The sequence below is a fragment of the Rhineura floridana genome, chromosome 19, assembly GCF_030035675.1.
Source record: "Rhineura floridana isolate rRhiFlo1 chromosome 19, rRhiFlo1.hap2, whole genome shotgun sequence".
NCBI classification, from domain to species: Eukaryota; Metazoa; Chordata; class Lepidosauria; order Squamata; family Rhineuridae; genus Rhineura; species Rhineura floridana.
The window spans coordinates 9755823-9780084 of record NC_084498.1 but is presented as its reverse complement, the minus strand read 5'-3'; the positions used below and the strand labels follow the sequence as shown (position 1 = coordinate 9780084).

The window sequence follows — 24262 nt, the reverse complement described above, 5'->3', positions numbered from 1 at the left end:
GTGAGATGCATAGGGTAGTCTGGGGGCATCTGATGCAGCAGCATTGGCTAAGCCCCGGGTGAAGAGCCTTTTTCAGCTCGAGACCCGCATTCCCTTCTGGGCAACCATCTGGGGTGCACCTGCCAGTGGTAAGTGGGGCCAGGGGCAAAAGAGGGCCGAGCAGTGTGTGTAGGTTTTCATTGTGTACAGTAGGCTAGTTTCTACACACTCTTGCACAACTCTCACTGTCCTCCATCCAAGCAAACAAGAGGCAATATCAGAGTTCAAGGGCATATTTCAGCAAGATAAAAACACTCAAGCAGGATGTGAGTAGGGATGGTGAGGGGTGGGGCTTGGGGAGAGGCCCTGGGGGCAGACAGAGATGTCTGGAGGGCCACATTCAGCCCCCAGGCTTAAGGTTCTCCATCCCTCCCTAAGTTAAACAGGTGTTCTGCCGGTCATGCCTACTGGATAGGAGACCATTGTAAGCCCCGTGTAAGAATATAAATTCAGTCAATCAGTGTGTTGTACAGTGAATGGCCATTACAAAATTCAATTAAACAGAAAACTTCAGAATATCATAAAACATGGGAAATGTTTACAGAATAAAAAATATTTTTTACATAAAACTGGCAAATAAAGTGAACCCTCTTTTGTCGCCTTGATAGACATAAAGCTTTGTTTTCAAATTGCCTGGATCTTAGATGCAGACTTTGCATAATGGGCTACATTTGAAATCATGGTTCAGTCAGAGGTGCCTAAAATATTTAAATTTTCAACATATTCAATATATTAACTTAAACCTAAGGTGCCTATTTACTGGAGAAGCCCTTCGCTTATTTGAGATTTTGCATGGGTAGTCGTACAAAAGCCAAGTCAATGGTCAGTGATGTGAGAAGGCAGGTCTCTGCGTCAAGGGCTTTCAGTATACAAAAAGACTCAACAGGGAAATTGGGGCAGGGTGAATGGGGACAGAATATGCAATTGTTTATTGTTTATTATTGCAATTGTTTATTATTTCCAAGAACAGCTTACAATAAAATCAGTTAAAATATAAAACACAATAAAGCCAATTTAAACACAGCAAAACAGTCACAGCTTGATGAAGTGGAGAGATAGTTATTTCAAACCAAATGAGAAGCTATGTGGTTTTTTTTAGGTCTGGATAACCCACTTAAAGATTGAGAAGGAGGGTCCAACCAAACGTGTGTGCAGTTTCACAGCCTAGGTACCACAGTGGGAAAGGGCCTGTCTCAAGTCTCTGAAGGTGGTGGGGCATACAACGAGGCCTCTGGTGCTGTGGAGGGTAAGCAAGATTATTAGGGCCAACTGTAGAACAGAAAAGTGAGCAAGGTTTCCAAATTCCCACAACTCTTCTTCAGATTGGATATTAAGCTCCCCCCCCCAGAAAAAGTAGGGGTGATATGTCTGGGCCTGGTGTAATTGGGTCCTTGACGGGCCCAGCTGTGGAACGATGGGATCACCCTTGGGAGGCCAATCTCATTTGTGGAATTGATTGAATAAAAGTGACCTCTATTCGTGGTGCGGTCAAAGCAGGGCTGTTGCCCAGCATTAGCACCTTTGCTGGTGCTGATTAACCCCCTGGTAAATCTTTCCCTCCCCCCCCAAATGGTCACATGGGAGCCAGAATTCAAAGGGTTGCAACAAGGAGTTTTAGCCCCCCTCCCCAGTCTCATCTGAAATTTGAGCTTTCCCAAAGAGCGACATTTCCATTACAAAAGCTGTTGGCTGAAGTGTGTCTCAAGTGGAAATTCACTTTCCTCCCTTTCCACCCCCCCCCCCGTCTTCACTTTAAATGTGAGCTTTAGAAATCTCATTTCCTTTCACTGATAAGAGTGCTGAAAAGGGCACTAGGGTGTTCCCTCCCCTCCATGTCTTCCCATAAATGAGATTATCAGAAAAGAACTAGGTTCAGAATAGCTTTTTCCTTGCCACTTTCCACCAGCTCTTTCTATAACACCTTTCCCTAACCTGGTGCCCTTCAGATGTTGCTGGACTCCAACTCCCACCATCCCCCACCATTAACTATGCTGGCGGAGGCTGATGGAAGCTGGAATAAAAAATTTGCCTCAGTCACGGCGGGCTGAACGGGTTCCAGCTGCTCTGCTGCCTTCCCTTCCCTCCGAAGCCACTGGTGGCCTCTGTTCACTAGAAGGCAGAGGCTGAAGGGCAATGGTCAGGGGAGACCAAGGATGAGGATAGGAAATGCCATGTTATTTCTGTTCCTGCAACAAGAGTTGAATGTGATTTTTATTGTGAGAACCATTGGTAAGCCGCTTTGACAGCCTCTGTGCTATAAAGTGGGACATAAGTATTTTAAGGCTTGCATACACACCATACATTTAAAGCACATGACTTCCCCCCAAAATCCTAGAAGGTATAGTTTGTTAAAGTTGCTGGGAATTGTAGCTCTGTGAGGGGATAAACTATAATTCCCAGGATTCTTTGAGAAAAGCAGTGTGCTTTAAATATGCTTCAGATGTATGGTGTGTACACAACCTTTAAAATCAGGGGTGGGCAGATTTCAGGTTTGTTGGAACTATTATTTATTTATTTATTACAATTTATATCCTGCATCTTTCTGCAAAGGTGCCTAGGGAGGCAAATATATAAATACTAAAACAATACAATCAAAATGTATAGAAAGAGTTAAAAACAGTCTTCTAAAAACAATTAAAAACAACCTACTAAAAAAAGTTTAACATGCCTACAAGCAATCCTCTGCTCTAAAATGAATAATTTTAGGGTTGCCAAGGACAGTCCTTTCAGCCATCAAATGCCTGGGTAAACAGGAATGTTTTTAAATTTCTCATAAAAGTTAATAGTGAGGAAGATTTATGCACCTCACTAGGAAGGGCATTCCACAAATGGGGGACCAACACATAGAAGGCCCTGTCACAGGTCACCGCCAGAAACTCAAGCTCTACCAATTGAAGCCAAGTGTAAAAAGCTTATAGTTTAAAATTTTAAAAACAGAGTGCTTTTGAGCACTTTTTGAGCCCTAGGGATTTATTTTCAGATCCAGAACTGAGCTCACCCTCCTTTCACCCAAAAGTTCACTCCTGGTTACCCCGAGTTTTCTTTGTTTCAGCAGCCTTATTTACGGAGGGAAAGGTGCCTTTTTCTTGTTGCCAAATGTTGGGGGGACCTATCGAGATGGTCTTCTCTCGGAGACTGAGGGATTTCTGAATGCTCTAGTGGGTTTTTGGCTTACATGGCTGGCACTCCAGTTGAGGCTCTCGTCACACCGGAATGGTGAGCTGCGTAGAGCCATTGACACAATCGCTCCTGAGTGCCCTTGCTGTTGAGTAGTTGGCTCGCCAATTGAGAATGGTATCCCTGGCCTAGTCAACAGGGGGTTCACAAAACCCTTGAGGTCCATTATGTTGGGGTGCACCCTGGAATTGAGGACGTTGGGGCCCATGAGGAGGTTGGGGAAAAGGAGGTTGAGAAAAAGGAGGTTGAGATGATTCTGGGTGAAAAACCAGAGCAGTAGGATCAAGTCCTTGGCTAGCCACATCTCTTGTGCCCTTTCTGCATCCATTTTTACAGTGGTTGGGGCGATGGCAATAATTACAGAAAGTAGGGGGGGGGGTTTGTTGCCGCGGTATGGAAGGCCAAAAGGTTGCCTAGGCTGCCCATGTGATCCTTGTTGCTGCTTTGGGCGTTGTTGAGCTTGACCCTTGTTCTGCAAGTCTGCGATCTGCATGGCCATGAGTGTGGTTTTGAGCTCTTTTTTGTCTTTTCGCTTTGCAGATTTTCCCAAAATTGTGTAGCCACTCCCACAATTTTCCATGGCGTTTTGGCCTTCCAGCCAATTAAATTATTTTTAATCTTTTCAGAGATCTCTGGTTGCATGTTATCCACTAGGGTAGTGACCAGCATGGGATGGACGCTCTCCACCTTGAGGTCAAATGTTGTATGCTTTTTGAATGTGGCGACAAGTCTGGCCTGGGATTCCATGGGGGTCTCATCTGGCTTCTGTTTGCAGGAATGAATCTTTGTCCAGTCTGATTGGATCGGGCAAAGTTCAATAACTGCATTCAGGAGACCTTCTAAGTCACCTGCCAAGCGATCATTGTCATTTTGATTGAGTGGTGAACCCCTCAAGGGATGTGATGGTCAGACATTACCCTGGTGTACTGGGTTGCCTTCTGTTCTGTGTGCTTGCTGCATTAGAGAGGCATAGTCATATGTCTTAAGGATGCCCCTTAATAGCCAATAAACATCTCTCCAGGTTGGACTATATACATTAAACAATCCGGAGTTCATGCTGGAAGCCTCCAGGTTCTTCTCTAATTTTGGGTAGCATGTTTTTTAAATTTAGGATGTCCGCTGCAGTCCAAGGAACATGCACCACAGTGGGGTCTCCCCCTTTGGATTTGGAAATTGGTGTAGGGGCAACACAAATTTTTCATCTTTGCTTATCTTAGAACTGGCAAAAGGGCAGGGAAAAGTTTTAGTAGTGTAATCGAGTGCCTGTTTTGTCCCGGTTGCATCTAGGCAGTAAAGAAGCCCCTTATTGAAGTCCACTGAAGTGATTTGTACATTCAGGGACTTCAGGGCAGGGTGCAGGGATTTCTGAAGAGCTGAGATACTTACATCCTTTAAGGATGTCAAAGTGGACATATAACCAGATTCAGGAGGGGAAGTTTCAGTAAGGGACTGGTCAAAATGGGTAGTACCACCAAACCAATTGGTAGCACACTCATGTAGAGAATGGAGAACCCCAATCAGACACAGACGTATGACTCTCCCTAGATGTATGTGTAATGGAAGGTGGAGAAGAAGCAGGAGTGGGAGATGTGGAGGACTGTTGGAGATGGAGGGTAGGAGAAAGGGGGGTTAGCAGCATTAGTAGGGACTATCGGGGACAGTGTTTGAGGGTGAGGAAGTTGAGGCTGAGGTAGAGCTTGTGGTGGAAGTGGAGGTACAATTTGGATAGGCGGTACAGGTTTCCAGAGATCCAGGAGATCAGGTTCTGGATCTGGGACAATGGGATTGGGAGGAGGTTAGAAGGGTATAGACTAGTCTAAGAGGAAGGGGGAGAATGGCGATGAAAAGAGGGGAAGTGGTTGGGGACAGAGCAGAAGGAGAAACGCACGTGCGATTTATCTCATTGTGTTTCACTGGAATCCTTTTGGCTAGCCATTATGCTTTTACCTCTCAATTTAGGGGCCACATCATCCCAGAGGAAAAAGTAATCCATCTGGGCAGGGTGTAGATCTTCAGGAACCCTCTTAAATATTTTAATTTGTCCAAATCAAAGCTACCTTCTAAAGGGAATTGAAGTGCACTGTCCTTATATGTGTATCCATTCCACCACTGCACCAATGCAATCATCCTATTCAATTTTAAACCAGCCGGCAATTGTCCAGGTTGACCATAAAATTTTTATCATTTTGTCCAAAAGTGTTCCTGGCAAAGGGTCCACCTTAGACCCCTTATTTCCCATGTTCCCCTTGGTTGAATGTTCAGGTTCAGTCTATCCAAGGCTGAACTGGGGCTTTTAACAGCCGCCTGTACCTATCTGTTCGGGTTCAGTCTAACTAATGCTGAACTGGGGCTTTTAACAGGTGCCACTACCTGCCCCTAGCCTCTCCAAGACCTAGGGTGGGACCTTCAGTCAAAATTCAATCACTTCGCCAGTTCAGGAGTATGTTCACGTGGGGAACTACTTCCCATATCAACCTCTTTCAAGGAGGGCGTGCCACAACCTTCACCGGGTCAACAAGTTTCCCCTAGCTGGTGGGGACGTCTTCTCAAAGTGTGCTTATCAATGGTTCCTTCTCAAACTAGGCAGAAGTAACGAGTGGGGTACCACAGGGCTTGGTCCTGGGCCCTGTGCTCTTCAACATTTTTATTAATGACTTGGATGAGAAGGTACAGAGCATGCTTATCAAATTTGCAGATGATACAAAATTGGGGGGCATAGCTAATACCATGGAAGACAGAAACAAAATTCCAAAGGACCTTGATAGGCTGGAGCACTGGGCTGAAAACAACAGAATGAAATTCAACAGGGATAAATGCAAAGTTCTACACTTAGGAAAAAGAAACCAAATGCACAGTTATAAGATGGGGATACTTGGCTCAGCAATACAACATGTGAGAAGGATTTTGGAATTGTCATTGATCACAAGCTGAATATGAGCGAACAGTGTGATGTGGCTGCAAAAAAGGCAAATGCTATATTAGGCTGCATTAACAGCCAAATCGTGTGAAGTATTAGTTCCCCTCTATTCGGCACTGGTTAGGCCTCATCATGAGTACTGTGTACAGTTCTGGTCTCCACACTTCAAGAAGGATGCCGACAAACTGGAACAGGTTCAGAGGAGGGCAACAAGGATGATCGGGGACTGGAAACCAAGCCCTATGAGGAGAGACTGGAAGAACTGGGTATGTTTAGCCTGGAGAAGAGAAGACTGAGGGGAGATATGATAGCACTCTTCAAGTACATGAAAGGTTGTCACATAGAGGAGGGCCGGGATCTCTTCTCAATCATCCCAGAGTGCAGGACACGGGATAATGGGCTCAAGTTGCAGGAAGCCAGATTTCAACTGGACATCAGGAAAAACTTCCTAACTGTTAGAGCCATATGACAATGGAACCAATTACCTAGAGAGGTAGTGGGCTCTCCGACACTGGAGGCATTGAAGAGGCAGCTGGACAGCCATCTGTTGGGAATGCTTTGATTTGGATTCCTGCATTGCGCAAGGGGTTGGACTTGATGGCCTTATAGGCTCCTTCCAACTCTACTACTCTATGATTCTATTATTCTTCCCCCTTTCAGTCAGTCTGCAACGCTCAACAGAACTCAGCATTCAACAATCAACATTCAACAGCATTCAGGTCCGTATAGTTCCAAACCAGCAATAACAAGCATAGCAATACCCCCACAACAGTTTTGCCACAAGTCTGTATTAAAATAACATGGGGATGGACTCTTACCACCAGTGAAACAGGAGCCTGGAGGAAAGGAGAGAAACAGACAGCAGAGAATGAGATTTTGGAAATGGATCTCTTACCGAACTCTGGTGAGGTTTCTCAGCTGTCCAGTCTCCCCTGCTCCGATCCAGTCTTGTCGTTCACCTGGTGTTCCAATCATATCCCACCTTTGACACCAGCAATGATGGGGAATTTTGGGTTCTTGAATTTAGAGAACACATGCTCGAGGCAAAAGTAGGCCTTTATTCTATACGAGCACATGCCTGGACAGCTTCCCTAGAGCATCTAGTGAGGACTGCAACATAGCCCTTTTTGGGCAAGGCGCTCGAGAAGGTAGTGGTAGTCAAGCTTCAGGCATACTTCAGACATACTGAATATCTGGATCCATTTCAGTCTGGCTTTAGGCCTGATCATGGCACTTGAAAGTGCCTTGCTCGCTCTAGTTGATGACATTTGATGACATTTGTCAAGAGAGAGATGGGGGGAGTTCTTCACACGCACAGGTCACCTTCAGAATGTCAGTAGGTTGCGGGAGGGATTCAAGTGTATACCAGATATTTAAGTTTGCATGATTAAAGTGCTCTGTCGCCCTGACACAACAAATCCACTAAAAAAAAAAATAACCCAGACTTTGCGGTTAAGAAAGTGAAGGGGAAATGCACTAAAAAGTGTGGGATGAACGAATGATTGTGGAAAGATGTATAACCACCACCCAAACATACCAGGATGAATGCTCGTTGATGTATAGCCTCTCTACAAACAAGTCTGAATGAATGCTCAATAAAGACTGGACATAGCCGAACCTCTGCATCTGTGCAGGCAAATCAGGATGAATGTTCAATAAGCAGGTCATCTGAACGAGCCCCAGATGAAGTCGTATACGGAAGTCACTTTTCTAAAAAGCCAACTGATTCTGCCTCTACCTACTGGGAAGTTGCTTGCAGAGTGATGCTGCTTGCAGATTCATAGGCTTATCTCCCTGCCCATTTTAAATCAGCTTTCCCCTACCTACTGCCCTCCAGATTCTAGCTCAGTATTGTTTACACCAGCCTTCCCCAACCTGGTGCCCTTCATATTTTACGGACTTGAACTGCTGTGATCTGTGACCATTGCGCATGCTGGCTAGGACTGATGGGTGTTGGAATCCAACAACATCTGGAAAGTAGCACGTTGCAAAGTTGCTGGCATTGGCTGTCCGTGGTTTCAGACAGGAGGCTTCCCCAGACCCACCTGGAGATGCTGGGGATTGAACCTGAGAACTTTTGCATGCAAAGCGGGGGCTCTGCTGTTGAGCTGTGGCCCTTTCCCTTGTGGTTACAAATACTTAAGAAAAGCAGTAAAGAGCCTTCTGGATGGCTTGTGAGCTCCATGGATTATGCTCCACCTTCTATTCTATTCTTTTAAATAGCGACAGCTTCTTAGGAACATAGGAAGCTGCCTTATACTGAGCCAGATCACTGGTCCATCTAGTTCTGTATTGTCTACCCAGACTGGCTGTTACTCTCCATGGTTTCAGACAAGGAGTCTTTTCCCAGCCGTACCTGGAGATGCCAGGAATTGAACCTGGGACCTTCTGTGTGCCAAGCAGATGCTCTGCCACTGTGCTCTTCTTTGAAGCTCACCTTAGCACCATTTAATTGCCTCCCCACTTGCCTCCTCCCCTTCCCCTCTTATGTAGCTCTGTTTTGTGGCAGCAACATCTCTCCCACACAAAGGGTGTAAAGCTCAGGCATCGGATGGGGTTTGGCGCTAGCAACTCATGTGTCATCTCTGCATGAGAGTATGCAAGTCTTGGCATCCAGCTTCCCCCTCCTCTCACTTCGGAAAAAGATGCCAGCCGCAGAGGTGTGAGGAGAGGATGCAAAACCTGCAAAAGCCAAAGCGTGCAAATCCAGCTGGCTGGGTGTGGATGCTAAAAATAGTCAGCCTGGTTTTGTCTTGGGCTGTCCCTGTGGCATTGACTTGTGGAATTGGGGGGGAGGGAGTTATGGAGGTCTCACTGCAGAAAGCCTTGTCGTGGGACTCAGGGCTTCTTTTTCGTAGGGAACTCCCTTGGTAGCATTTGAGTAATGTGACAAGAGACCACGGAAAAGCAGAGTGAAAAGTAACCCCGAAAGGTCGATGGGAATGTGGCCTTTGGGCTGAAAAGGGTTCCTCCCCAATGTTGTTGCTGGTCAAAGTTTGAAATGGAACACTGGATTAGATATGTGCTTGGTCTGATCTAGCAGGGTTGTTCTTAAATTCTTTCAACTTGATGACAAGATCAGCCACTACTGGTCTGTATTCTGACTGGCAGTGGCTTAATGTGTGCCCCTCCAGATGTTGCTGGACCACATCTCCCATCATCTTTGTCATTTGGCCAGTCTGGCTGGGGCTGATGGGAGACAGAGCCCACTGCTTAGCCACCCCAGAGATTTCTTCTTGCTCACAGCTGGAAATGCCAAGGATTGTGTCTGCCTGAGGGGAGAAAAGAGCAGCGACTTCATTCTTTACAACAATGTTTTGGCAGTAATTATGCCCTTTCCCTGCAATTTGATATTTATTCCCGGTTAACAGTAACCGTACCTCCGAGTTTTAGGATTACTGGTATAATTACGTGATTTGTGAAGAAACAAGTGGGGCAGGGGAGCGGAGGGAACCCAGGTTTTCATAAAACTGCCCTGAGCTGCAAACAGCTGTTGCAGAGAACAATTAATGGGAAAGGAGTCAAAAGGGGGAGGCTGTCAGGGGAGTGAACTAGTCTTTTTGCAGCCTTCTTCCAAAACTTGCAGGGTGGTGCCATCGTCACCCAGGAAGCTTGGTGGTAGAATTTTCCCATGCCATCTTTCAGCAAAGCTCCTTAGTCCTCATACTCTCCTACAGGGATGGGGGACTTTGTTGCCAGATTAGGAGCACATTCCTCTGTTAGGGATGATGCCTTCCACTGGAAGTGACAGGCAGCATCCAGAGAGCCTTCTGCCTGCTCCCCAGGGGTGAGGGCCGCCTTGAGGGCCACTTTCTGGAGGTGGGGGGAGTAGGCGCATGATGGTGGGTGAGACCAGAGGCGAAAATGGACCACCCCTCCCATCAGCCCAGCCAGCATGGCCAGTGGTGAGGGTTGATGAGCATGAGAGTCTGAAACAATGGTCTTCCCCCCCCCCCGGAACACACCTTTCACCCATATATGCATTTGGGGACCCATTTTTTCTTTTTACCATGTATCTGTTTAGTGGTAGTGCTGCTGTTGCAACCTGCTTGAAATCAGTCCATGACTTGGCAGTGGGTCCTGACCCACCAGGTAAAGACCCGATGGTCTAAACACCTGGGGGCTGCGAGGCTGGGGAAGGCTGGCTTGGCCAGGGGTGGGGGGTAAAAAGAAGGAAGACTTCAAAACACAAAGTACTTGCACAGGTATGTGTGGGCGAGGAATCTGGCACAAGCCTCTGTGGTCCAGTACCTTTGGTAGACTTAATGTTTTGCATGGCACCTACACCCACCGCCATCAACGCAATCTGCTTTCAGTGGAGAATTGTCCACAAAAGTTTTGTTGTGCAGTAAATATATTCCTACCTAAGGGAGTTGCCTTTTTGCCTCTAAGTTAGCAGTTTTCTACCCAGTCTTGAAAACTGAAGGTTTCACCCATTGAGAGAGCTGAACTGGGACTGCAAAACAATTTGACAAGGCTGAATGCAGGAGTCTTGTGTTTATAGAAGGTAGCAGGCCTGCAAAGGTGATGGAATAACCCAGTTCTCGTAGCTCAGTGGCATAGTATTTGCATTTCATGCAGAAGATCCCAGGTGCAATTCCTGTCATCTACCAGATAGGGATGGAGAAACTGCTAGTCAATGTAGACGATGTAGAGGTAGATAGATTGATGGTCTGAATCAGTGTAAGGTAGATTATGTTCCTATGCTGGTTGGCTCAAGAAAGGCGGAAGAGCCTGGCATCAAACCAGAGACAGTGAGTCATCAAGGAAAAAGAGGGGGAAGCCTCCCGGGGGGGGGGAATGCCAGTTGGCACCACCAAACAATGGTTGCCTTGTCTCCCACCTCTGGTTGGGAAGGCTGCCTGTAATTAAGGTAGCAAACTTGGATGTGGGCCTCTTTGTGTGCCTTTTCAGTGGTTTAAGGTTACAAACCCAGCCATCTGTCCTTTGTGGGGGAGAGAGAGAGAAGAGGGAGGAGGGCCTATGAAAGCAATGAGTGATTACTGCCAAATAAATGTGTGGAATGTTGAATGCCCGTGAGGCAACACTGTATCTACATTCACACAATCAAAGCACACGGCTGTGGTGTTCAGACGGCAAACTCTGCAATTCCTTTTTTTTTTTTTTTTTCCAATAATTTTTATTCAGATTTTCATAAAACATACAAGACGAAATCATAAAACATTCAAAGACAAAAAACAAAATCAAAAATAGTTAAACAAAAAAAAAAAAAAAAAAGAAAAAAAAAACAAAAATAAAAAATAAAGAGTAAAATATTGACTTCCCATTTGTCAAAGATCAAATCAGTTATAAGTCTATAATATATAACAATCCTGTCTCTTAAGTCATATTATAAAATCACTTTCCTCCAGTAGTTATCTTACTTAATCATCAAATCTCATAAACATTACTTTATTCTTTCCACAAAAAGTCAAAGAGAGGTTTCAATTCTTTAAGAAATATATCTATCAATTTTTTTTTTCCAGATAAGCATATCGATTAATCCATCTCATTACTAATTATGATAATCTTATTGTCATAACCATAGTCAAAATAAACATTTCAATTAATCCATCACATCAGAATCTGTTAGGTTCAGTAATTTCAGTAGCCATTGTTCTATTATCCCTATTAGTTCCATTTTCCATCTTCCATCTTCAGTAGTCTTGTTAAGTCCAGTAATTTCAGTATCCAATCTTCCATTATCAGTATTCCATAATAATCTTGCTGTCAAAGCCATAGTCATATAGTAAGAGTCTGATGGGAATTACCTCTATCCCAAATATTTTCTTGCCATCCATTCTGAATAGGTTGCTGAAATACTGCTGTAAAATCATATCTCTGTTCTTTTTTTCAAAATACACTGGGTCATCTCTTGAAAGTTTTTCCATTGTCACATGGCTGCAGTTAATTCCATAGATTTTCTCTATATTGGGCTCCATCACATCATTCCAGTCCAGAAGATTATCCATGCCATTGATAACTTTATCTCTAGAATCTTCATTAATTTCTTCAGAGATAACATTGAGTTCCAAACAATAGATTTTATTTCTAAAGTCCATAGACTCCAAATCTTGTTCCTGTTCCACGTTTGTTCCAATCTCCGGGATCTCCTCTCTCACAGGGACCCCTGTTCCAGTCTCCAGGGTCTCCTCTCTCACAGGGACCCCTGTTCCAGTCTCCAGGGTCTCCTCTCTCACAAGGACCCCTATGTCTTTAATCTCCTGTGTCTCCAAACAATAGATTTTGTTTCTAAAGTCCATAGACTCCAAATCTTTTTCCTGTTCCACGTTTGTTCCAATCTCCGGGGTCTCCTCTCTCACAGGGACCCCTTCCAGGGTCACCTCTCTCACAGGGACCCCTATATCTTTAATCTCCTGCTTCATTTTACTCAATTCAATTTTCAGCTCCTTACAACCCTGTCGCAGGTTTTGTTTCGTTATCTCAATCTCATCCATTATTTTCTGAAACATAGTTATTTCCAGATTCTCAGCCACTTTCTTAATTGCCATTTTAAAAGAAAAATATAGGAAAACCACTTCTTATTTCAGCAACAATTGGGTTAATACTCCAAACTTGGTGACATCACAGTATAAACAGAGCAGACAGCCTTATCTCTCCATGCTTAAGTAAACAAAATGCAGTTCCCAGGATCGAAACAATTAATGGCGGTCGTCAGGAAACAGATTCGTCAAAATAAAATAGACCAAAAAGAGAGTAGTCTCAGACAATATAATATTCTTCAAAATAAAAATCTGGAATAGAAATCCCTCTTCTGTGTATATCTTTAGAATGCAAATCCAGGACAGCTTTTTGCAACAAAAACAGAGATAAGCTATTAATTAGTGAGTAGCAGAGAGAAGTTATGGCTCCCCAGTGAGATGTCAAAAACCGATCAATCTGGCAAATCTCTTTTAAACAGCAACAATTTAAGTCAAGTAAAAGAAAAATATAGAAAGAAGGGTGCTTGCCTGTTAGTGCGTTCTCTCTTAGAAGATAAGATGAACGTTCGCTTTATCAGATAGAGCTTGTTGTTGAAAATCCGTCCCACCTTCGTCGGCTGGACCTCGTCCCATAAATTAATGAGATCTGGTCGTCCCAACAAAAATAGGCTTTGAGGTTAATCTCTTCGTTTCTCCCTACCCGGGAGAAGTTTAATCAGTCAAAAAAAAAAAAAAATCTGACTGATATATCTGAATAAGCTTCTTTTGAGGCAGGAGCCCGTCTCAAAGCAGGCACAGGCTAAGTCACCCTTCCCGGAAGTCCAAACTCTGCAATTCCTGAAAAGCTTTTTGAGGATTCCTCGGTGAGAGCCCTAATGGCAAGAAGGAATTCTTTTCTAATCATTCTTTCTCCCCCGTTTAATGTTGCAGGATCGGGGCATAACCGGAAAACTGGAACCGGTTTCTCCAGCCAGCCCTGCTCATCCTGACTCTGAACTGGATCTGTTACCATCCAGGCTTTCCAAGGAGGAGCTGATCCAGAACATGGACCGTGTCGATCGCGAAATTACCATGGTTGAGCAGCAGATTTCCAAGCTGAAAAAGAAACAGGTAATTCCTCCCCCAAAGCACTGCCATTAGTGAAATAGCCGCTTGCAACCCTGTCTTTGCTATTTGGGTCACAGCCTCCTGTGTCAGCCTGATCCAAAGTGTAACCAACCGCAGATGTGGACCAGTTTTCATATGTTTGATTAGGACTGAGCCAAAGTGGACCATCTGACTTCACAGCACTGTTCACAAGCAACAAAATGGGGATACCCAGCAAAGCTTCATCCATGGATGAGTTTCAGTTGGTACAGCCTGAGGACGTTGACAAGGTGCTTGGACAGGTTCATGCAACCACTTCTGTGCTGGATCCTTGCCCTTCAGAATTGTCCGGGGACTATTACACTCTGGCCCCAGGGACATGGTAGAACCATCTGAGGCCCGCTGTAATGAATTTGCTAGGCACTTCCAGGATAAAATCTTTAGCATCCGCCAGGACTTAGACTCCAGTGTTATAGCAGGTGAATCAAGCGAGGTATCCAGTGCACAGCCTTGTCCCGACTTCTTGGATGAGTTTCAGTTGGTGCAGCTTGAGGATGTTGACAAGGTGCTTGGACAGGTTCGTGCCACCACTTCTGTGCTGGATCCTTGCCCTTCTTGGCTAAAAAAAGCTAGCAGGGATGGAACAGTCGGCTGGGCCAGGGAAGTGATTAATGCCTCTCTGTGAGAGGGGGTGGTCCCTGGCTGCCTGAAAGAGGCAGTAGTGAGACCACTCCTGAAGAGGCCCTCCCTGGACCCAGAAAATCTTAATAACTATAGGCCAGTAGCAAATGTTCCATTCCTGGGCAAGGTCCTGGAACGAGTGGTTGCAGGCCAGCTCCAGACACTCTTGGATGAGGCGGATTATCTGGATCCATTTCAGTCGGGTTTCAGGCCTGGTTTTGGCACGGAAACAGCCTTGGTTGCCCTGTATGATGACCTTTGTCGGGAGAGAGACAGGGGGAGTGTGACTCTGTTGATTCTCCTTGATCTCTCAGCGGCTTTCAATACCATCGACCATGGTATCGTTCTGGGGAGACTGGCTGAGTTGGGAGTGGGAGGTACTGCATGGCAGTGGTTCCGCTCTTACTTGGCAGGTCGCCTCCAGAAGGTGGTGCTTGGGGCATATTACTCGGCACCCTGGACTCTCCAGTATGGGGTTCTGCAGGGGTCAGTTCTGTCCCCCATGCTGTTCAACATCTACATGAAACCGTTGGGTGTGCTCATCCGGAGCTTTGGAGTGCATTGCCATCAGTATGCTGATGACACGCAGCTCTATTTCTCCTTTTCATCTTCTTCAGGTGAGGCTGTCAATGTGCTGAACCGGTGCCTTGCTGCGACAATGGAGTGGATGGGGGGTAATAAACTGAGGCTCAATCAAAAAAAATTCTATATTTGTTTTTATTGTTTTTAATTGCTGTAAACTGCCCAGAGAGCTTTGGCTATGGGGCCGTGTGTATATATATATGTATGTTGGCAGCTGATGAAGGTGGAAGCTGAAACGTTTTGTTAATATAATAAAAACCTCTGTTTGGTTAATCACAATTTCGTTCACACACACACACACACACACACACACACACACACACACACACACACACACACACACACACACACACACACACACACACACACACACACACACACACACACACACACACACACACACACACACACACACACACACACACACACACACACACACACACACACACACACACACACACACACACACACACACACACACCACACACACACACACACACACACACACACACATAAATATATAAATAAATGTGTGATATGGTAGATAGTGTATAACCACCTAGGTAGCAACAGCCACAATATCAACTGCATCCCCCTTCCTACCCTGTGTTGTATGTGTCTTATTTGGGGCAAATATTTTCCCATTCCCTCCATGCCCATCAAGAGTAAGGTTACAGAGCTTGGAAAAGTTACTTTTTTAAACTACAACTCCCATCAGCCCCAGCCAGCATGGCCACTAGATTGGGCTGACAGGGAGTTGTAGTTCAAAAAAGTAACTTTTCCAAGCTCTAAGGGTGATATGATATAAGGATCATTACTGTCACTCTGAATTAGCTTTGTGGCTTTGGTGATATTGTCTTAATGCCATTTCTGATTGGATATTTGACAATGAGACTTCATCACATTCACAACATGTTCTGTTATTGACTGGGATTATATTGTGAGGAAGAAGTCGTCCCTAGTGGAAAACAAAAAATGGCAGTGAAGCAGTTGCCCAGAGGGACAGTCAGTAGCAGACAAATAAATACAGAAAGATAAAGGGGATTGCAGAAAATTATCTTCTTGCACCTAAAATGTTTGCCTGAGAACTTTCTGACGTGGCCCTAATTTTCAAGGGAGTAACACTCCATATACAAATATTGATAGGGTTAGCTAGTTCTTAAATAGCAAACAGCTTCTCATAAGCAAAAGTCAGGCTGTATTTTCTGTGCATGTGATAGAATTGTCCCACCCCCCCAAGCAGAACAAGTGTAATTAATCCCAGACACCTGCTTTCTGTTGCTGTCTATCACAGCAGTATTGAAAGGGCTTACGGGCTGAAAAGAGGAAAAGATTCCCAAAGCAGCTGCACTGCCAGGCCCAGGAGAGTAGCTGCAACACCTGGAACTACATGGAGGGGGCGGCAAAGAGAGAAAAGCTATATCCCTTGTTTTATTCTATTAGACAACTTTAAAGATGGAGGAATGTACCTTACTGTTTCAATTAAAAGGATCTCCAGGGACAAAAGTGCTGTGATATTAATAGTGACCTGTACAAATGTGTCTTAAGATGGATATGCATAAACTCAGATTCCAAGAGTAGACCCAGTATGTGGGAGAACGTTACGAAAGCACTTTTTGTCCAAGGAGGCATTGATTGTACACATGCCCCTCCACCACTTCATCTTCACAAAGCCTTGAAGGTAGAATAGGCTGAGAGAAATTGGTTTGCTACCTTGTGAGCTTCATGGCTGAGTGTGGATTTCAACTCTGGTCTTCCTTATCCAAGATTGACCACAGTGTCTTCACACACACACCCCACACTCACTCTCTGCCATACCCTCTCCCACTCTCTGTTGCCCCCACGCCCTCACATACCTCTCTTTCTCATGCAGACACACATGTGCACCTACCTCCCCTCTACCCCCCCCCCGTGCGCACATACACAAACATGATAAGACAGCACAGTCAAATGCAGTGGGGCGTTTTTTATTCCTCACAACAGCAACAAATATTTAAAGCACAGAGGAGTTTGTGCCTAGGAACATTTTGCTCTCTGGTTCTTGAGAGAGAGAGAGAGAGAGAGAGAGAGAGCAAACAATGCATATGAAGTAGAGCTCCTTCTGCTGCAGCATTGGGAACATATTGTGTAAATGATCCTTGCATTTGAATGCATTTTCTCCCTCTCTGTCATTGGGAAGCCTCCAGGAGATAATGAGTTACATTTTTAGGCCATACAAATAAAGCAAACGTCGTTGAGACTTCCAAAAATGGCAAAGAAAAGAGGAAAATGAAAGACAAAGCAAAACTCTGTTGCTGCTTGCAGTGTGGAGGGCTTGTTGGCAGTCTGGACATTTTCAACTTGACTATCACAGAAGATCTTGTCTGTTGCCCCTTGTCTTCCTGTTCCCTTCCACCTTCTGTCGAGCACCCTTTCTTTCATGCGTGGAAAGCCACACCTGAGTTAGCCAGCTAGCACACATGCAATGGCAGCCTTCCTCAACCTTGTGCCCCTTGGATGTTGGTGAATTACAATTCCATCATCCCTGACCATTGGTCATGCTGGCTGGGGCTGATGGGAGTTGTAATTTAACAACATTTGGAGGACACCAGGTTGGAGCAGGCTGCCCTATGGCATATCTCTTCAAATACAATGAAAAGTCATTTTCTCCTGGGAGACTGAGCCTCAAACGCTCAAGGCTGTATCTGATGAAGTCGTCCTCTTCATGCAATGACGTTGCACTACTGCACTTCCCCTCTCTCCCCCCCCCAAACCTGTTCTGATGTCTTCCCCAACTTCCCAGAGCAGATGGGGGGGGGAGGAGAAGGAGGGGAAGTTCTGCTGCACTATCAGAAGTCCTTGTGTGAACGGGACAACTTTGTTTGATGCAACCCTTGAGGTCCGTGTTTATGTACGGCTGCCCATAATCCCAACCTGATGCAGACAACCCTGTGGACCTCCATATGTCCCTGCTGATTGACCATGCTAGCTGGGACTGATGGGAATTTGCCCACAGATTCTCCACCAATGCCAGGCTCCCAGCAATCTCTTTTGAGCATTGAGTGATGAAGAGCTGCAACTTCCCGAGTACGTGACCAGCATCTGTGATATTTTTGTTTGCAACTAAGAAGACAAATTGGTTCAAAGTTCCTCTTAGAAGCTGACTGGCTGAACATTTCCAGCACTGGTGGAGAATCGGGTTCATGCTGTCACCTCCTTCTGAGTAGCCACAGCAGGGAGTTTCAGAGTTGAAGGGAAGGAGAGGTGGCAAGTGATGGTTGTTTGTGGAGTGGGCAGAGCACTCATTCTGATTCATAAAGGTCACAAGCTGGGCTTCTTTCCTCCACTTTCTTTTCCCCTTCCCTCTCTTTTAAAAAGTCCTTTATAATAAAATATATTGTCTGTCCACATTGACCTCTTTTATTTTCTGTTTGTCTCTTACATTTTTCTGCAAATCCCAATAGAGGCAGTTAGCTCAGCCAGATCTGCTGTGGGCAGGCTTTATCGTTTTAGAGGGTGCTGAAGAGACATTTCTGTTGCTGGTGGGCTGCCTCTTGGGGAAAGCTTAGCCATGCACACACTTTTCTGGGATAAAACGTGTCACCTGATTTATTTTTAATTTTTTGACTGCAAAATAGGAGTCCTCTTGGGTAATCAGGAGCATATAGGTTTTTTTACACGAGGAAGAAAATCAGCCAAGTACCTTTCAAATTAAGCTCTTGGGATCAAGTGTGGCAGAAAATCCACTTGCACTGTGGCCCGATTTGGCCTCCTGACCATCTCCAGTCCTTTTGGCTGGTCCCTCAGTCTCTAATTGGGTGCCAACTGGGAAATGCATGACTGCCACCAGAAAATGGCGAATCTCCTCTACTGCTGCCTCTTCTGTTCCCTGGTAATGCCTGCTGCAGCCTTTCCTAACTGAGTGCCATCCAAATGTTGTTGGACTACAACTCCCATCATCTCTGGCCAGGCTGGTGGGAGTTGGAGCCCAACAACATTTGGTAGGCACTAGGCTAGGGAAGGCTGGCTTGCTGAAACAAAACATGCAATGTGATGTTGTCGCACTTCAGGTTTCACTGCTCCCAAGAGTGGAGGTCAGTGATGCCTAAGGAAATTTGGAGCACAGCAATGTCACGCATCTGGTTTTCCTAGGCTATGTATGGGAAAGCTTTGGCCCTCCAGATGTTGCTGCAGTACAACTCCTGCCAGCCTTAGCAAGCATGGCCAGTGGCCAGGGATGAGAGGAGTTACAGGTTAGCAAAATCTGGAGGGCCCAAGGTTTCCCACCCCTGCCATAGACTTACAAAAGCAGCTGCACATCTTCTGTAATGCCTAGTTTAACCCCTGGTCCCTGTTGTTGGCAGGCTCTGCATTGCTGGAGCCTGGTTTAGTAGATCTTAATGCAGCCAGAGGATTATATCCAGCTAAGCCCTACTCAAAGTAGACCCACTGAAATCAGTGGCCCTAAATTAGTTGTGTGTGTTAACTTTAATGGTTTACTCTACTCTGAGTAGAACCAGCACTGGATACAATCCAGAGTTTTGGGATGAAGGAAAGATGGAACACTACTTGTGCCTGATTCCCTTCCCTTTTCTCTTCTTCCATCCCCAAAGGTAATGTCTAGGTACCAGCACAGCATGGCAAGGCTTAACCCTTGCAAAAAGATTTTTCTTCCCTTCCCCATCCACAGGCAAAAAATCCAAGCAGGCTTGGGAGGCCTGCTTTAGTGTGCTTGCTATAACTGCTGTCCCAAGTATTTTGTTTTAACCTTTAAACGCCTACTGAAAACCTTTCTGTTCTTCCAGGCTTATGCAAGCTGTTAAGACAATGTTTCTTTGCAATAGTTGACCTTGTTTTTACTGTATTTAATGGGCTTTATTACACACTTTAATTTGTTGTAAACTGCTTTGATGTTTTTTTCAAATGAAATAGGTTTATAAATAAATAAATAAAAGCGTTGGTCCAGCTTCATTTGCACATAACAGTAAGCCATGGTTTGTGTTGTCTCACAGGCAAGCAAACAAGCTGTGATTTGTTTCTCCAAGCTTGGTTTGTTTTCCAGCTGTTCTTGCCTCATACTCCTGGAGCTTGGCAAGTGTCTGGGATGGGGTGGCCAAACAAACTATGGTTAAAAACGTTGTTGGGTTTAGACATAATATCAAACCTTAGTTAAGACCAGCCCTGGTTCATAAGCCAACAAGAAACCATGGTTTCATGTTGTGATTTGTTGCCAGAAGAGAAACCATGGTTAGTCTGCTGGGCTGGGTTTGCATGTTCAGACAAACTATAATTAGACTAAACATACCATGGCTTAGCGTTATGCGCTGAGGAGAACAGGCAGGACAAAATCCCGCTTCTTCTTTTAGCTATATTTGCATTTGGAATGATGAGAGGACTGAGTAGAGTGAACTTCCTTAAATAAGCCTCCACTGAAGACGTGGCTGTTTTTTTAAAAAAGAAAAAGACTTGATTCCTTCTTCCTCAGAATTTAAGTTGCCAGCCAAGATTCCAAGTTGGCATCCTGTCAGCTGGACCAGGCAGATTCTTAATAGCTTTGGAAAGGCCACAGAGCTAGATTTACATGTGATGAACTAGGTTTCGAGATTATCGAGGATATCTGTTGTGCATTCAGACTTACCTCCAAAAATCATATGGTCTAGGTACTTATTAACTTGCCTTAAAAAAAAAGCCCCCAAATTAAAGGTGAGAATTGTTTCAAAACCAACTGCACTAATATGACTTGGGGATTGGGTGTAACCCACCCCAATTTCTGGGATGCTTCATGTTAAGATGTTGCTACATGGAAGACATTGCTGTAAGAATTAATACATGTCACACCCATGCTAATCATTGTATCTGTGGGTGCTAGGGAGTTGTAGCCAGTTGTACAAGCAGCGATGAAGATTTAGACTAAGAATGGGGAACCTGTGGCCTTCCAGATGTTGTGGGGCTCCAGCTCCTATCATACCTGATTGTTGATTGAACACCTGGAGGTCCTAATTTGGACAGACTCCAGGAGTGAGTCTTTAAAATTTGGAGCACAGCAATGTCACACACCTGCTCACTCTTCCCTTTTCAAAATCCTGCAGCAACAGCTGGAGGAGGAGGCAGCAAAGCCACTGGAGCCAGAAAAGCCCATCTCCCCTCCGCCCATTGAGTCCAAGCATCGCAGCCTGGTCCAAATAATCTATGATGAGAATCGGGTAAGTCTTGACATGTTTGCTGTTTTGGGGAAATGTTCTGCTTGGGCAGTCCTGAGTTCTGCATCGAGAAGAGCTGGATGTTGCAACCAGCGGCAGTTATCCAAACTGCGCTAACCTGCAAGATTCCTCATCATTTTACATAATTTATTCAGCAGTGCTTACTGTTTTGAACAATTTATTCTTTATTCAACTCTCTCCGGGAGAGGGGCAGAGAACACGGAAGACTCATCCATCCCCCCGTCCCCACAGGAAATCTTAATTTGTTACCAGCAAACATCTCTCCTCCCTTGTTTGTTAGTCCTCAGCATTTGATATTTATCTAGCCACAGATGCATTTATCAGTTTACATAGGAAGCTGGCTAATTCCGTTAGACCATTGGTCCACCAAGCTTTATATAGTGTACAGTGACTGGCAGCGGCTGTCCAGGGACTCCAGCTCCCATTGTCCCTGACTATTGGCCATGCTGGCTGAGGCTGATGGGAGTTGGAGTCCAAGAAGACCTGGAGGGCCACAGATTAGCCACTCCTGGTGTAGGTAATGCTGAGCAAATGGATCAGTGGTCTGTGTCCAACAGGAAAGGGTTGTAGCTTAGTGGTGGAGCACCTGCTTTGCATGCAGAAGGTCCCGGGTTCAATCCCCAAGATCTTCAGGTAGGGTTGGGAGAAACTCCTGCCTGAGACCTTGGAGAGTGGTTGCCAGTCCATGGAAACAGTACTGAGCTGGATAGACTTGTGGCCTGACTCAATATAAGGCAACTTCCTATGTTCCTGGATGGAGCCTCCATATTTGCAGGCAGTTTACCAGTTACGTTGCCTTATGCATATGAAGAAGCAGGGTAGAAATAAACAGGTATATCAGTCAAAGAGTTCAGGTGCCCCATAACGTGGTATACCTTAGAGTAGTGGCCTTTTTTGACCCAGCACCCACCTTTAACCAAACATTTATTGGGGGACCCATTTCTTAATGTTTAAATCATGTACTGGTATGGTGGCAGGGTTGTTGTTGCAACCCAACTTAGATCAGGCCATGCCCTGGTAGTGGGCCAGTTGAAGACCAGTGCCTTAGAGCCCACCTGTCTTTCTCCAGTGTCATTCCCACCACCACACCACTGCCAAGCCACCTGTTGTGGCTAACACCTCCTTATTTTCCTTGGACCCTCCAACTTGCTGAAACCAGGTCTCTCTTAATGCTAGGCGAGGAGGAAGGAATAGCATTTCCCTACAGACTGGCTGCTTTTTCATCCACCCCCAGTGACTGCGGCGTTTCTCTCGGATGCAAGTTTGCCTTTGAGCTAACGCCTATCAGCTTCCTTTTTGAGAGCTGACCTCATTGTTTCTCTGTCTTTTCCTCTTCAGCGCTCTCTCTCTTTCTTGCTGGAGAGGGAGAGTTCATGCGAGGACACCCACTGCAGCATTTTCCCTTTCAGTGCTTCTGCTGTGTCAAGAAAAGGCAAAGCTCGCTCTTGAAATGAGCAGTTAAGGCACAGCATCCCAGGGTTCTGGATCCTTTAAAGCCTCCCTCCTTTTTTTCTCCCACACCCCCAAATTCTCTGGTGGAAGGGGAGCCGAGGGTGATGTCTGGTGGTAGAGAAGCTGCAAGCGCTCCTTTCCATGCTCAACTGTCTGAACTCCAGTGTGATGCGGTACAGCCAGTGGGAGGAGGCAGCAATGTCTGCTTAGCTCTTGGGACTGTGTCTGTAGAAATCAATACTATTAAATTTTAATTCGGTTTCAGCCTCAGTGTTTGTATCTCTGAAAGGGCATAGCTGGCTATCTATAAATACACACAGCATTATGCTGAAAAATGGAAAGTTGAAGCAATTTGCCTGCCCCCTTCCCAAGTCCCTTTTTATTTTCCTTTAGAGAATAATTGTTGTAGTGTATGTTTTGAATTCATTTTATTGGGAAATCTTATGAACCCCCCACCCCGATTTGGATTGGTCTGTTCGTGGCTATTAGCTGCTGATAGCTACTTGGTACGTTCAGGTTCAGAGTTGGTATACTTCTGAATACAAGAAGCAGGTAACAAGCAACCTGGAAAGGCAGTAGCTCAGTGGTAGAGCACATGCTTTGCATGCAGAAGGTCCATGGAGAAACACTGCCAGTCAGAACAGACAACCATGAATTATTTGGTCTGACTAAAAATAAGGCAGTTTTCTATGCCCGTATGGACTATTTCCTTTGCCCTCCTGCTTGTGGTCTTCCTAGCAGTGCTTGACTAGCCAGAATTGGGGAGACATCTGCTAGACTTGGAACAGGGATGGGAAACCTGTGGCCCTTCAGATGTTGTCATCCTTGGCCATTGCCCATCTTATTAGGCGGAGCACATTCCTCAGGTGGGGAGCCCCACAACTGAGAAGGCCCTCTGTTCTTTGTCACATTGATTGGGATTGAGGGGAGTTGGAATCCAACATCTGGAGGCCCACATGCTTCCCATCCCTAGCTTAGCCTAATTAAAGGAATTTTAGTCTGTTAGTTGTATGAGTTTCTGTCAATTTATTTATCATAGCTTCACCAGTGTACCTGGTGTTTTACACAGTATAATAGGTTTCTGTGAGTACCTCAGCTGTAATCTAAGATTTGAGACTGGGAAGACAACAGAGGAAAAGGGGAGAGAAGCGACAGCAGGAGTATCATGGAATCATAGAATAGTAGAGTTGGAAGGGGTCTATAAGGCCATCAAGTCCAACCCCCTGCTCAGTGCAGGAATCCAAATCAAAGCATTCCCGACAGGTGGCTATCCAGCTGCCTCTTGAATGCCTCCAGTGTCGGAGAGCCCACTACCTCTCAGGGTAAAACCTGAGGAAGAAATTGGTAGTTCTTCAAATTGATACAAGAACCTTGAACCTGACCCAGTAACATATGGGCAGCCAGTGCAAGCTTTAAGCACTGGAGTGATGTGCTGACAGTAATCTGTCCCCATCACCATGAGCAACTTTCTGTATACTGTCAGTATACTGTCTTATACTGTGTCAGACCATGGATCCATCTAGCTCAGTGTTGTCCGTACTGACTGGCAGCTGTTCTCTGTGTGTAGGTTTCCTTGTTTGTTTTCTTACTTTTATATGCCATGTTTCTTTCATCAAGGAACCATGTGGTTCTCAGGAGGTCTCCAATCTAGGCACTGACCAGAACCAGACCTGCTTAGCTTCAAG

The 24262-nt window shown here is 45.3% G+C and overlaps 1 protein-coding gene across 15 annotated transcripts in view; it reads left to right on the top strand.

Moving 5' to 3' along the window:
• NCOR2 (nuclear receptor corepressor 2) overlaps window positions 1–24262 on the top strand; it is a 477973-nt gene that overhangs the window by 167217 nt on the left and 286494 nt on the right. For all 15 annotated transcript variants that reach the window (XM_061603067.1, XM_061603079.1, XM_061603080.1 and 12 more), the window contains 2 exons: window positions 13507–13686; window positions 20994–21107. In XM_061603067.1, coding sequence (XP_061459051.1) covers window positions 13507–13686; window positions 20994–21107 — 294 coding nt within the window. The remainder of the gene's footprint in view (window positions 1–13506; window positions 13687–20993; window positions 21108–24262) is intronic.